Source organism: Lampris incognitus, chromosome 14 (genome assembly GCF_029633865.1).
Source record: "Lampris incognitus isolate fLamInc1 chromosome 14, fLamInc1.hap2, whole genome shotgun sequence".
NCBI lineage: Eukaryota > Metazoa > Chordata > Actinopteri > Lampriformes > Lampridae > Lampris > Lampris incognitus.
The window spans coordinates 15950949-15966207 of record NC_079224.1 but is presented as its reverse complement, the minus strand read 5'-3'; the positions used below and the strand labels follow the sequence as shown (position 1 = coordinate 15966207).

The 15259-nt window shown below is 41.9% G+C and overlaps 1 protein-coding gene across 2 annotated transcripts in view; it reads left to right on the top strand.

Moving 5' to 3' along the window:
* Positions 1-15259, top strand: part of atp6v1h (ATPase H+ transporting V1 subunit H) — a 42349-nt gene that overhangs the window by 9308 nt on the left and 17782 nt on the right. For both annotated transcript variants that reach the window (XM_056293223.1, XM_056293224.1), the window contains exons 5-9: positions 1821-1934; positions 3410-3514; positions 7007-7066; positions 8123-8220; positions 8670-8862. In XM_056293223.1, the coding sequence (XP_056149198.1) occupies positions 1821-1934; positions 3410-3514; positions 7007-7066; positions 8123-8220; positions 8670-8862 (570 nt within the window). The remainder of the gene's footprint in view (positions 1-1820; positions 1935-3409; positions 3515-7006; positions 7067-8122; positions 8221-8669; positions 8863-15259) is intronic.

Below are 15259 nucleotides of genomic sequence, written 5' to 3'. Positions count from 1 at the left end.
GCACATGACAGCCCACTTGAAGTTTGCCAGAAAGCACCTAAAGGACTCTCAGACCATGAGAAACAAGATTCTCTGGTCTGATGAAACCAAGATTCAACTCTTTGGCCTGAATGCCAAACGTCACGTCTGGAAGAAACCAGGCACCTCTCATCACCTTGCTAATACCATCCCTACAGTGAAGCATGGTGGTGGCAGCATCATGCTGTGGGGATGTTCTTCAGCGGCAGGAACAGGGAGACTAGTCAGGATCGATGGAAAGATGAATGGAGCAAAGTACAGAGAGATCCTTGATGAAAACCTGCTCCAGAGTGCTCAGGACCTCAGACTGGGGTGAAGGTTTGCCTTTCAACATGACAATGACCCTAAGCACACAGCCAAGACAACGAAGGAGTGGCTTCGGGACAAGTCTATGAATGTCCTTGAGTGGCCCAGCCAGAGCCCAGACTTGAACCCCATTGAACATCTCTGGAAAGACCTGAAAATAGATGTGCAGCGACGCTCCCCATCTAACCTTACAGAGCTCGAGAGGATCTGCAGAGAAGAATGGGAGAAATACCCCAAATACAGGTGTGCCAAGCTTGTAGCTTCATACCCAAGAAGACTTGAGGCTGTAATCGCTGCCAAGGGGGCCTCAACCAAGTACTGAGTAAAGGGTGTGAATACTTATGTACATGCAATATTTCGGTTTTTTATTTTTAATAAATTTGCAAAAAATTCTGCATCTGGAAAGTATTCACACCCCTTCACTTTCCCCACATTTTGTTATGTTACAGCCTTATTCCAAAATGGATTAAATTCCTTTTTTTTCTCATCAATCTACACACAATACCCCATAATGATAAAGCGAAAAAGGTTTTGTAGAAATGTTTTCAAATTTATTAATGAAGTCAAATTCCTTTGACTTCATGGCTTGGTTTCTGCTCTGACATGCACTGTCAACAGTGGGACCTTATATAGACAGGTGTGTGCCTTTCCAAATCATGTCCAATCCATTGAATTTACTACGGGTGGACTCCAATCAAGATGTAGAAACATCTCAAGGATAATCAATGGAAACAGGATGAACCTGAGCTCAATTTTGGGTGTCATAGCAAAGGGAATTTGGAATAAGGCTGTAACATAACAAAATATGGGGAAAGTGAAGGGGTGTGAATACTTTCCGGATGCACTGTATATATATATATATATATATATATACATATACACACACACACAGCTGACGATTGCTTATGATTGCTTATGGCATGAAACAGGCTTGCACTGTCTCATGAAGAATTTACTTGACTCACTAGATTATTTTGCTCCCTATTTGTTGAGCACTTTCCCTACCATTGAGTGTTTCTTTTAACAAAGTTATATATATATATATATATATATATACAGCGGGTTTTTCCCCCCGGAAACTGTCAATGGTGTTGATAAAAGTGCTCAACAAATGAGGAGCAGAATATTAAGATAGATAGATATTAAGATTGATAAGCAATCATCAGCTGTCAACTGACAGCTGATTGCTTATGGCATGAAACAGGCTTATACTGTCTCATAAAGAATTAATTGACTGACTAGATTATGTATACACACATATGTAAATTCTACGTGATGCATTTCAGAAACTTGAAATGAAACTTTTTTTATTCTTTTACACATAATTTTCTCTAATGATCTATAACAAAAACATTGATTGGTTTATTGTACAGAGTGGATGCATTTCAATCCGGGGAGACTAGCTATGCAGCATATAAACTCCCCTGATTGATGGAAGGCAGGTCTACCAGGCATCAGCTCATAATGCATTAAAGCTTTTAATTCATGTCACTTAGGAGAACCATCAGAGAGTAAACATCTTCTTTGACTATGCCAAGAAGACAAAGAACACCGCCTGGTCCTATTTTCTTCCTATGCTGAATCGTCAGGATCTCTTCACTGTTCACATGGTGAGCATGGCCTTGGGTTTTTCTTTTCTTTTCTTTTTATTCTTTTCAATTTCAGTACGGTTTGATGCACAGGCAAGTCTTTCCATAATTTTAACTCGCGTACAATCGGATGCATGGAAAAGCTTGCATATGAATGCTGCTGCACAACAACCATGTCTTGTTAGTGCCGGTGTTGTCTTACTCCATGAGCGACATTGTCGGTCTGAATTAAAACAAGATCAACATTTCCTCCTAGTGTGTTTGGATTAATTGAAACTTGTAGTGCATAATCGGCTGTGGCCTCGACAGACCAGCTCAATAGAAGACACCGATGTTGTTTCAAACATGCTCTATGATGAACATGGTGTAACAAAGAGAATGTATTTTCATGTGTTGCTGGAGCTTTTTTATTGCATCATGCCAGAAGCATAAAAGTGCAGTAAATACACAAAGGTACACACTAATGATGCACAACATTAAGCAGATCAAAGCTTATCTGCAAAAAAAAAAGTTGTTGTATTGCGTTAAGCCTTTCACAGCCCTACATGACCAGGGACTTCTAGTCATGAGTACTAGAACTACTGTAAACCGGACTCAGATTCTTTGTATGCATAAGTACGCTTGGCCAATAAAGTTGATTCTGATGAAACAGAATAAAAAATATACAGTGAAAAGTATAGTAAAAGTACAGTTTTATATACAAATTGCTATATATATGTGTTGTGTGTGTGTGTGTTGAGAGGGAGTGGCTGTTAGTTTGGGGCGGCGGGGGGGGGGCAGGGGGCCTGTTGATAAGTTCAACTAAAACAGGGAATGAACTTATTGTGGCGTGAGGTTTTTGTCCTGATGGACCTCAGCCTCTTGACATAGGGCAGTCTCAACAAGGTGGTGTCCAAGGTGGGAGGGGTCGGCAATGATCTTCCTGACCACCTCAAGGTCCTGGGAGGCGGCTTCCGGTCACCACCTCCGCCAAGTGAATGATGCGCTGCAGCCTGCCCTGGTCCCTGGCGGTGGCAGCAGCCACCAGACAGTGATGGAGGAGGTTAAGATGGACTCCGTGATGGAGGTGTAGAAATTCACCATCATTGTCTGTGGCAGGTTGAATTTCTTCAGTTGCCATAGGAAGTACATCCTCTGCTGATGATTTTTGATTTCTAATTTGAGTGTCTTGTTCTGATCTGCAAAGTAATGCTACACTCACCAATGCTACACAACCATCACTGTGATATTGTATAGAGCACTTTGAATTGCCTTGGTGTGTGAAATGTACTATATAAATGAACTTGCCTTGCTATTGATATTGATATAATGGCATTACCAGCTTCGAAGTGCGATTATATTTCTCTACAGTATATCAAAGCAGTTTCATGTGGCCTGTTAGGAAGTTGCAGTTGTGTGTAGACGGTTGACTACAAGGACAAATCATGATGAACTCCAGCTTTTTTCACAGTAATCAATCAAATCAATTTTTCAGTTTTCTGTCCTTCCTCCAACAGGCTGCAAGAATCATTGCTAAGCTGGCTGCTTGGGGACGTGACCTAATGGAGGGAAGTGACCTTAACTACTACTTCAACTGGATCAAGACCCAGCTCAGCTCTCAGGTAGATAATGTGGCAGTTTGCGGCAGTAATATTGTTGGTTATTTGAAAGGTCAACAGTACAAGGTCGAGATGCTTTCATTCCGGCAGGACTGTGTTATGTAATCATTTGTGCGAGTGATGGCTGAAGTTGAAGTTAAGCTTGGTTAGTCGACACTTGACGGCCATTGCTCAATGAAGATGCCCAAACAGCCACTGTTCTAGATAATTGCGCTGTTTGATCGGGTAGTCAGTTTGGCATGCTGAAATGGCTGCTGTGCTGAACAGCGTGTTGTTAGAGGGAGACGACAGACTCCTTCACCACAGCAGAAACGCAGGGTGTTGTTTTACACATCCTCCCTTTCTTCCTCAATCTTTTATTTTCTTAATCTTACCCCCCTTGCTATATCATTTCTTCTTCACCCGTTATTTCGTTTTGTAACAGTTATTGTATTGTGTAAATTGTTGACGTTTGCATTTAATGTCTTTGGGTATGTGTGTGTTGGAAATTACAAATGATTATTATCATCAAGATATCATAACTTAGGGCATCCAGGTGGCATGGCGGTCTATTCCGTTGCCTACCAACACATGGATCGCCGGTTCGAATCCCTGTGTTACCTCCGGCTTGGTCGGGCGTCCCTATAGACACAATTGGCTGTGTCTGCGGGTGGAAAGCCGGATGTGGGTATATGTGTCTGGGTCGCTGCATTAGCACCTCCTCTGGTCGGTCGGGGTACCTGTTCGGGGGGGGGGGGGGGATAGCGTGATCCTCCCGCGCACTACGTCCCCCTGGCGAAACTTCTCACTGTCAGGTAAAAGAAGCGGCTGGCGACTCCACGTGAATCGGAGGAGGCATGTGGTAGTTTGCAGCCCTCCCTTCGGCTCGGCAGAAGGGGTGGAGCAGCGATCGGGGTGGCTCGGAAGAGTGGGGTAATTGGCTGGATACAACTCGGGAGGAAAAGGGGGGGAAAACCCGGGAGAAAAAAAGTTACCATAACTTCATTTTTTTTCAGGCAACAGCTGTCAGAAGTGTTGCACAACCAAACAGAGAATAACGTTAGCGTGGAAAATATTTATCAATCCAAGTTTGTTTGTGCAGCCCTGAATAAGAGGCTCATATATCCACGTAATAAAAAGGGGGTAGATACAGTGGACGACACCCTCTGTCCTCCGACCTTTGGATTGAGGAACTTTTTACTTAAACTCTCTTTTCTGTTGAGTGGTAGTTCCCCGCCTTCGCCTGCCTTTTTCTGCTGATAATTTCATGGCTGTCTTTCTCCCTGTGTGATCGTTTTGCTAACAGCGTTGAAGTCATCACATGACTTCGGGTTGGAGAATCTCTTAAATGATATGTGAACAACATGCTGTTTGTTTTTATTGGGTTATAACGCACAATGTTTCACATACTGCCATCAGACAAAATGTGCTGTAAGGTTGAGAGCCTTACTGCAGTTGCATTATATTACATTACATTTATATTGCATATTTATGGACATCATTTTAAACCGACATTTAGCTTTTCCAGTCTTGGGGCTTCATGTTTTAATTTCTGTTGCATCATTGGACAATCTTTTTTTTTTTGAATGATCAAATTATGGCGGTGCTGTTCACGTCATGTTTTGTCCCCAAGTGCAGATGATAGCTGACCTGTTACCTTATTTGTACAGCATTTTTCCAGCAGAAAGTAAACAACAGTAGATACAGGCCCAGGGTTGCACAAGAAGTGGTCAGCAGCAAAAACAGAGAAGTAGCCTCGGGGAAGGGGCTGGTGTGTGTGCTCCGCTTAGAGAAATGGATGGGAATGTCTGTAGAAAAATATTATTAAATGATTAAAAACTTGATACTGGTTTTGCTTGGCCATGCTTCTTGGAAGGCTTTCCAGAGAGGTACTCTGAAGGGGAAGACCTGCTGTCAGTGACACCAGTTCAACTTGTGTTCAGATCTTGGCTAGTTTGAACGTCAGTTCAGTTATGGAATAATGTAATTTATATCGGTGGCACCTACTGAGTTCATTTCAGTGACGTGTTAAGCTAAAGGCTTAAAACTTAACGCCTAGCCCCTGCAACATAGTAAGTCTTCCTTAAATCAGCTGTTGACTGACTGGCTGAGTGATTAGGAAGATCAGACTATTTATTAGAGAAGTCGGAGGAGCAGTTTGACTGCAGTCTGTGTCGGCAGCACAGACTCCATGGTGGAGTCTGTGGGGAATTGGGGGGGGGGGGGGGGTCAGGACAGTCCGTACATAGGGAAGGTCTGAAGCCAGATAGTCCCTCTTTACATTTGAAGCAAGAAGTGCACACTTGAATTAACGCTGACTAGATGAGGGCGTCCAGGTGGTGTGGCGGTCTATTCCGTTGCCTACCAACACGAGGATTGCTGGTTCGAATCTCCGTGTTACCGCCGGCTTGGTTGGGCACCCCTACAGACACAATTGGCCGTGTCTGCGGGCGGGAAGCCAGATGTGGGTATGTTTCCTGGTCGCTGCACTAGTGCCTCCTCTGGTTAGTTGGGGGCACCTGTTCGTGGGGGAGGGGGAACTGGGGGGAATAGCGTGATCCTCCCACACGCTACGTCCGTCTGGCGAAACTCTTCACTGTCAGGTGAAAAGACGCAGCTGGTGACTCCACATGTATCAGAGGAAACATGTGGTAGTCTGCAGCCCTCCCCCCGGATCGGCAGAGGGGATGGAGCAGTGACTGGGACGACTGGGAAGAGTGGGGTAATTGGCCAAGTACAACTGGGGAGAAAAAGGAGTAAAAAATGCAAACAAAAAACCCTCCCGCTGAATAGGTTATTGAACAAGGCAGTTACAGTATAAGCTAACCACATATAATGCTGAAATATATTTCATCCTTCTCAAAATGTTCTTATTAAAATGTTTACTTGCTTTCTCTATTGCTCAGTTTTTGTTTTTATTAAAGGCCAAGAGCCTCATGATTAACATTGTTGTCACAAAATAGAAATCATCTTGTTTGGTTCACCTTTAACATTTTTGAATAGTTTTTCGATCGGTGCTTTGTTGGATTTGAGCAGACCAGGCCAGACGGACCTCGATGCTGATAAAAGAGCTTTTCTTGAGGTCATGGCACTGCCTTTGCCTGTCCCAGGGAGTATGTTTACAAAAGAACAGAGTCGTGCACTGTCCTTTAGCAGTTCTGTCTTAAATGTCTGGACATGGTCTCACATTCAGATGGTCACTGGCTCTTTAGAGAGCAGTTGTGTCCTTCTTGGCTCCACATGTGTTCTGTGTTTAAAAAAATGTCTTAATAACCAAGTATAACTCATTCAGATTGAAAAGATGTTTCATCACTTACCAGGTACCTAAATAATGGCAGCGCTAGCGCTTTATTTTTTCCCTCACAAGCTGTGAATGAATCAGCCATCATGTGTTCTCATTGAATCACACTCGTGGTCAAATCTGCAGCACCCACAGTCCACTTTAACCCCTCTGGTAGCAGTAACGTATCTAAGCCAGCTATATGGCTGCTGTTTTTTTTGTTTATCTCTCATTAGAATCTACATGGTACAGGTCCAGAAACAGGCTCAGGAGCAGGAACTATTTCCCCCAGTGAAGTGAGTATGAGTGAAGTGCATCTTTAAACTGCCCTGATGCTTCAAAACAGAAAAATAAAACAAGAAAAAAGTCATGGTTTCTGCAACCTGGCTTCTGTTGGCTATCAATGGACATTCACACACCCCCCCCCCCTCGTCTCACTCATGCTGTTCTTGCACTCCAGTTCTCTCACTAATAACTCCGGCTTCTTTGTTGGGGACCTGTTTTTTTTTTAAAGGACTAAACGTAGAGCACATGTTTGTGTCATCCAGCAGGAAATCTTCATTTAGACAGCATGGTATTGGCTGCCACCGGTTACGTCCTACTGTTTGAGCGGAAATTGCATGCCATACGCCACCTTTCCCTAATGCCAGTAGCGCATGGAGAGAACCACTTCCTTTAAATTGCTAGTGAATAAGGGGAAGACCATTTGCAAAGCAGCTGCATCCTGACATTGTAAAGGGCATATGAACATGTGATGGTATCATTTTAAAAATGTGCTCAGTAATCTTGGGACAATTGTGCTTGCTCATAATAAACAAAAAACAGCATACCACCTGTAGTTTTTTTTAACCAGGTTATCCCCCCTCCACTACTATTCTGTCCTCCACTGTGTCCTCCTTGCCTGTTCTTGTTGCTGGACCTCTTTGCCTTTGTGCAACAGCTCCTCTGTCTTAACAAATTAATTGGATCTGTTTTCTCCTCTCAGCTGCCTGCACTCTAATCTCTACTTTATTCATATTGTTCTGCTCAGGTGCGATGGGGCAGCCCCCCTCCCTGTCCACCCATTTCTCTATATTGTTACTGTTTGTACAGTCTGTGATCTAGCATGTGTTGATCTTAACAATAGGTTGCATGTGCAATGCCTCAGGCTAGGTAGGTGTTGCGGTAATGCAAGTTTTTTGGACTGGTCCTATCACCTGTGCTGTCTCTGCTTGCCAACTACTTCATCCTTCAGAATGAGCTGCTCTTAATGATGCCTAACCTTCCAGTGTTTTGCCTGTGTCCCTGAATTGCCCTGCCGATGACTCCCCTTCCCGTTTGAAAAGTAATGTCTTTGCCTCTGTGCATTGCAGAGTTCCCAGTACGTGCAGTGCGTGGCTGGGTGCCTCCAGTTGATGCTGAGGGTTAATGAGTATAGGTTCGCCTGGGTGGAGGCTGATGGCGTGAACTGGTGAGTAGTGAGCCCTTGCATACAGTGGCCCAAAGGAAGGCTAAACTAAACCTGCTACACACTTTACAATGCATTTTCGGGCAGAAGTACTCTAGATGATGGATTGTAGATGATGGATTGAGATAGCTGACGACGTTTCCTACCTATTAGAATCGGCACAGATATATGATTTAGGTTTGCAAAAACAATATCATCTAGGGAAATGTATTTGAATCTTGAATGTTGTAATACTCATTCTTAACTGTACATTTCTCTAGTTCCTCACTTATTTTTCTAACTGCACTGCTCAGTTTCTAGCTGTTAGCAGTGATTTTAAAGTACTTTGTATTATTAACAACTGTGTACTCCCAGTACAGGCAAACAGTTGTAGGTGAACATGTGACAGACATGAATGTGAATCCCCCAACCCCGCTCTTTTGGTTATTTTGTTGTTTGTTGACATTTTACAGTATCACTGCTGTCCTGAGCAACAAGTGTGGCTTCCAGCTTCAGTACCAGATGATCTTCTGTGTTTGGCTGCTGGCCTTCAGCCCTCAGCTCTGTGAGCAGCTGCGGCGTTACAATGTGGTGCCAGCATTGTCCGACATTCTCCAGGAGTCTGTCAAGGAGAAGGTCACTCGAATCATTCTGGCAGCCTTCCGGGTACGTGAATAAAGATAGCAGAGTATTGCGCTCTCATCATTTGTGTCTCTGAAATGCCATTCCTGACAGCAAACTCCTGCACATGTTGAGCGAAATAGAACTGCCCGAGTCTTTTTCCCAGTTCCCGATCTTCAGCTTTCCATTTGGTCAGCAAATATCATAGCAATTAAAATTTTTAAATGCTTGTGATGGGTTGTAGTTAATGGCCCTCTTGCGGAAACTACTTGTATACACAGGCCTGTTCTTGAAAGGATGTGTGAGAATGGTTGAAGTTGTTTGGCATTCACCAACTTCCACTTGTTTTAGATTCATTTTTTAATAAGATGATGTTATAAGTGGTCCTGATGTCCGGCCATGTTTTTAATGTCAATAAATTATTTGCCTAATGCAAGGAAAGGTGATTTCTAATATTCAAGAACATACAGTAATAGTTTAGGCCTAAATGAAAAGAAATATAAGGCCTACAGATATCCATCTATCTATTATCCAAGCCGCTAATCCTGATCATGGTCGCGGGGATGCTGGAGCCTATCCCAGCAGTCATTGGGCGGCAGGCGGGGAGACACCCTGGACAGGCCTACAGATAATTACTGCATAATTATATTTAAACTATTAAGGATGTATTTTGAAATAGAAAAAAATCTAAACTAATGCAGCGATGCTATTGGCAAATGAGATTAAACAAAAATACCTTGCTCTCAAAAGTAGCTCTTTTTATCCTTTTTTTGAATAGCATGTCTCTGTGAAAGGGTTGTACCTGATGAGCTGATCAGTTTCCTCTCTAAATTGCTTATTTACTTAGTTATTTTGAAAGCGACACTGAAAATCCACTGTCCGTATATGATCTTTTTGAAGCGTTAACTAGGCTCATTGAAGGTTTGCTTGTATGTGTATTCAGTCTCAGAAGAGGTGGCTTTCAACATCCAGTGCACGTGTGTACAAACAAATTAAGGCAGTTAAAAACATTTTGTGACTCTGCCATTGATTTCTTTTACCCATTACTCGCAAGAATCAAGAGACTCATAACATATAGTAAAAGAAACAAGAATTTACCTGCCTGAGGCCCAATGACTCATTGCCAGAACTTTTGATATTTATTTGACAGTGTTTTTATGGATTTTTCTTTTTCTTTCATTTTTTTACCCCCATCATCCCATTGGTTTTGTGCCATCTTGCAAGACACAACTGCATTGATAAATCTTCAGCAACAAAAAAACAAAGCAAAAGAGGCAGTCCATAAAACACCCAGAGATATATTAGTACACTTCATGGTTTATGCTGTTCTCTGAGCGTACTGTCACTGCTCAAGGAGTGGATTGAATATTGAATTTAGTCTTAAAAGCTGTGACCTTGTTTTTCTCTGCCGTTTGCACTTATGATACATAATGAAATCCCCATTCATGCCCCTGGCACAATTAAATCAGAGACCATGGCTCCATTCATCTCTTCCAGCTGAAGTGTTTCCTCTCTAGTTGGACTGTGATTGCAACAGCGCCCCTGTGTAGGTCCTTTAAAGTATCGGGAATTTAAAAAATCCCATATCTTTAGCAGTTTCCATATTCGGCAGCAATCAGTGACTGGAAATAAGACAAAATTATTGCCGGTCAGTCCTTGGACTTATCAAATATTTTGATAAGAGCTGTTGGGTGTCTTCAGGGATGGAGCTACAGTGCCTTGTAAAAGTATTCAACCCCCTTGACAGTCATCACTAATTTCTGGATTATAAAAGATACACATCTGCTCCTGAACAATATTATTTTTGTGAACCCATAAGCTCTAACAGCATGTTTCCAAAGCCAAAATAAGTTTTGTTTCACTGGCTTTTTATTAATAAATTAAAAACTAAAATATAGTGTTTGCATAAGTATTCAACCCCTTGTGCTCTGAAAGATCCAAGTTTACACAAATGACAAATTATTCCTTAAACAAACTCGGGTAAACATAACTGGACATCATTAGTGTGTGCCTGTAAGATATTAAAAGTAATGGTCTAGTTTATGGGTATAAAAAGCACTCTGTGTAAAGTTCATTAGCTGGACATGAACGCCATCAGAAAATGAAGACAAAGGAGCATAATACTGAAGTAAGAGACAAAGTGATTAAAATGCAGAAGGCGGGAAAGGGGTACAAGACAATATCCAAGTGTTTGGATGTCCTATGGAACACTATTGGATCCACTGTCAGAAAGTGGAAGCTGTGTCACACCACCCAGACACTTTGTAGGACAGGCCGTCCCTCAAAGCTAAGTGTCCAAGCAAGACGTGGGCTGGTGAGGAAAGCCACAGATGATCCTGCAATCACTTTGAAGGAGCTCCAGAGGTCAGTGGCTGAAACTGGAGTAAATCTGCATGAGTCAACCATATCACAGGCTCTCCATAAATCTGGCCTGTATGGGAGGGTGGTAAGAGAGAAGCTGTTACTCAAAACTACGCACATGGGGTTTGGAGTTTGGAGTTTGCTACCAAGCATGAGAGAGACCCAGTTAGGATTTGGGTAAAGGTTTTGTGGTCAGATGAGATGAAAGTTGCACTTTTTGGCCAAAACTCAAAGCGTTATGTGTGGCACAAACCCTTATGTGTGGCCCTAAAAATCACCCTCCTACAGTGAAGCATGGCGGCGGCAGCATAATGCTATGGGGTTGCTTTTCCTCTGCAGGCACTGGGACCCTTGTTCAAATTGAGGGAAGACTGGATGGAGCTAAATACAGGGAAATATTGGAAGAAAATCTGTTGCAGTCTGCCATAAATCTGAAGCTTGGGAGAAGGTTCACTTTCCAGCAGGACAAATGTCCCTAGTACAAGGCCAAAGCAACAATGGCATGGCTCAGCAACAAACAGGTCAACTGAACGTTTTGGAGTGACCAAGCCAAAATCCAGACCTCAACCCCATGTAAAATCTGGGGCACAGACTGAAAATCACACTCCAGAAACGCCATCCCACCACCAACCTGCAAAACCTGTACAAATTCTGCCGAGAAGAATGGGCAAAAATTACTCCAGAAGAGCGTGCAAAGCTTGTACATACTTATCCCAAGAGAACCATGGCCGCTATTGCAGCAAAAGGGTACCCTACAAAGTATTGATATGTGGGGGTTGAATACTTATGCAAGCACTGTATTTTAGTTTTTAATTTATTTTTAAAAAGTCAGCAAAACACAACTTATGTTGGCTTTGGGAACATGCTGTTAGAACTTATGGGTTCACAAAAATAATATTGTACAGAAACAGATGTGTGAGTATGTTTTATAATCCAGAAATAAGTGATGACTTTCAAGGGGGTCGAATACTTTTGCAAGGCACTGTAGACTCTCAGCATAGAGGCAGCGAAGCATTCTCGATGGGCCCTTCTGATAAAGTCATTTTGAAATTCACAACTGTAAAATAGCAGATCTATCCTATCCATAAATACAAATTTTCAGTTCTTGTGCCAAGCAAGCCTGTCTAAGAAAACATACCGTGGAGGCACATGGTCAGACGAGCCTGTTCTGTAGAACAAGGAAAGAAAACAGGTTGCCAGTCATGTTCAAATGTTTCAGCACCAAGGACAGCACTTATGCATCGATTGACGAACGGTTCAGCACCACCGCTGATAGACCATGACAGGCCAGGTGCACTGTGTCAGTATTATGTCTGTCTTACATGGGAATAACAAACACAAAATAGACATGGCGGTCTATAACAATACAAGGCCTATTCAAATACAAAGTAGTGTACAAAACCACAGGCAGTGACACAGAAGTGCCGAGATGCGGTGAGTGTGGTGTTTAACAGCAGGTTAATCTAGCATTCTGACTGATTTCTTCATAACCAATATTTAAATTAATAAAGAATAAATATGGACCTTTCCCTCACCAGTTGTTGTCCCTGCTCAGCCTGCTGCAGTTTAGTGTAATAATAATAATACATTGTATTTGTGGCCGCCTTTCAGAGCACTCAAGGACACCTTACAGAACACAGTAAAAAACAAGCAGCACTGTATCAGGCAGCATAAGAGCAAAACAAAGCAGGGCAGATAATAAAAAGTTAATACAACCGATAAGTATAAAATCATCATCTGCACAAAACTCAATTAAGCTTGGATCAGACTGAATATGCCAGTTTGAAAAGGTACATTTTGAGATGGGATTTGAAGGTTGAAAGAGAGTCAGTCTTATGAATGTCATGTTGGGGAGAATTCCATAGGCGGGGGGCAGAATGACTGAGGGCTCTAGATCCCATGGTAGTCAAGCGGGCCAATGGTGTAGTGAGTTGGACAGCAGAAGAGGATCTGAGAGTGTGGGAGGGCGCGTGGATATGAAGGAGTTCAGAAAGATACGAAGGAGCTAGGTTATTAAGGGCCTTGAAGGTGAGGTGCACGATCTTGAAGTCAATACGGTATTTAACGGAGCCAATGGAGTTGCTGAAGAGCAGGAGTGATATGATCTATAGAAGGAGTTCTGATAATGATACGGGCAGCTGAATCCTGGACCAATTGAAGTTTATGAAGACACTTGAGGGGAAGACCAAAGAGGATAGAAGTACAGTAGTCAATACGTAGTGTAGTCCATTTGTATATTCCACCATACTCCATAGAACAAAACAGTCCAAGAAGGTTAATGAACGTCATACATATCAGGGTCCCTTTTTAAAATTTCATCCTCCTCTCCTTCATGGTGGCAAACCTGCCAAACACTTTTGTCTGTGTCAGTGTTCATGTCCCGCTCAACACACAGCAAAGTGAGGTTGGATAGTCTGGCCTCATCCACGCACCAACGCAAACCTAACCAGCTAAAATGGAAGGTGTCTCTGTCTGTATCTCTGTATGTATGTCTGTCTATCTGTATTAGGGCTGTCAATGAATATTCCAAATTCAAATATATAACCGAATTGTAAAACAAAACAACAAAAAAACAGACATTCGAGTGTGAAAATTAATATTTGTTTGTGGAAAAAAAATGCGGCACTACCACCGCTGTCTGCCTCACGAATTCTCACAAGGGCTTTGGCCGCCGCACTGAATACACTGCATGACGGACAGGACTCTCACAACGTCACTTTCGTTGGTTGAAAATGAAATTTAGGTCAAGCTGAAACGAGCGAATAATTCAGCAACAGCCACATGGTAAAGATGGCAAGAGAGTTCACAACCCAACTCGGCCGCAGAGAGTGATTTTCACTCCGAGCAATCTAAAAAGCCCCGTTTGGAAATACTTCGGATTTTGGTCAGAAAACGGAAAAATTGTGGAACCTCGAGATGGACTGAGTCGGGATAGTGAATGAACAAATAATTGAATAACAATAGATGTTAGATTTATATAACACAAAATCTCCAGATACACTCAACAACTCACATTATTGAAAAGAGTTTTGGTTTTTAACTGGAAATCGTCATTGATATTCTGGCTTTGTTCACTGCAGCCACTCCAGCCAACGTAAATATCAAGATTTTCCTAAACTGAATGTACTTATTGCAATATTCTAGTTTATCTGGGTGGGGTGGGGTGGGGGGGGGGTTCTGTTGTCGATGTAATCGCAGTATGTAGACCTAAGCATCTCTTGACACGTTAATTTTCCAGTACCTTGGACTGATGGAGAGAGATAAATTGGGACATGATTTTTGAGGACAACTTTAGCTGTATTAGTTCATATATGATTGTAAGCTTGCCAGCAATTTCCTGATTTAAATTTCATCCAGCGATAATTTATTACACCTTTCATACTAAACGTTCTGCCATATCCAGTATTTGGGAAGATGTCTGTAAACTGTTTTTAATTGGTCAGACTTGAGTGTAGCTTGGCAGGTGGATTGCAGCTAACTAAAAATCTTGGTGGGCAGTGATGGGAAACTCTCAACTGTCTTCTTGATAGTTACTGCTGATTTCCCCAAGAGTTAATTTTCTTATGTTACAGTCCGTGTTGGTGCATTTTAAAAGTGAGTAAGAAGGACTACAAAAAAGAAAAGTCATGGTTCCATGACATCACATAGATCACACTTTTATTAAGAGCAAGGATAAAGAGCCACCTACATGGATACTGTTTTTGCTGTTTTTATTATTTTGTATTATATATTATTATATGTTTATTATATTGTTTTATTTATTATTATATATTATGTTATAATATATGACTTATATATATATATAATATATTAATATATGTATATAATATATTTATTATATTGTTGTGATTATTGCTTTTAGTTGTGTTTTTTTTAATGCAGACTAAATGAAAGTTAAATTTTCTTTTACAAAAGCACACAGTAGCAGCTGCATATTTTTTCCTAAGGTATTAATCATGTAAATAATTTTGCTCAGTAAATGGGACTTGAGCGAGACTATCTGTGCCATCTGGAAATCCTCAGTCACACATTCAAGGACAGTTTCACTCCTTTTATAGTATAGGATTCCAAAATAATATAC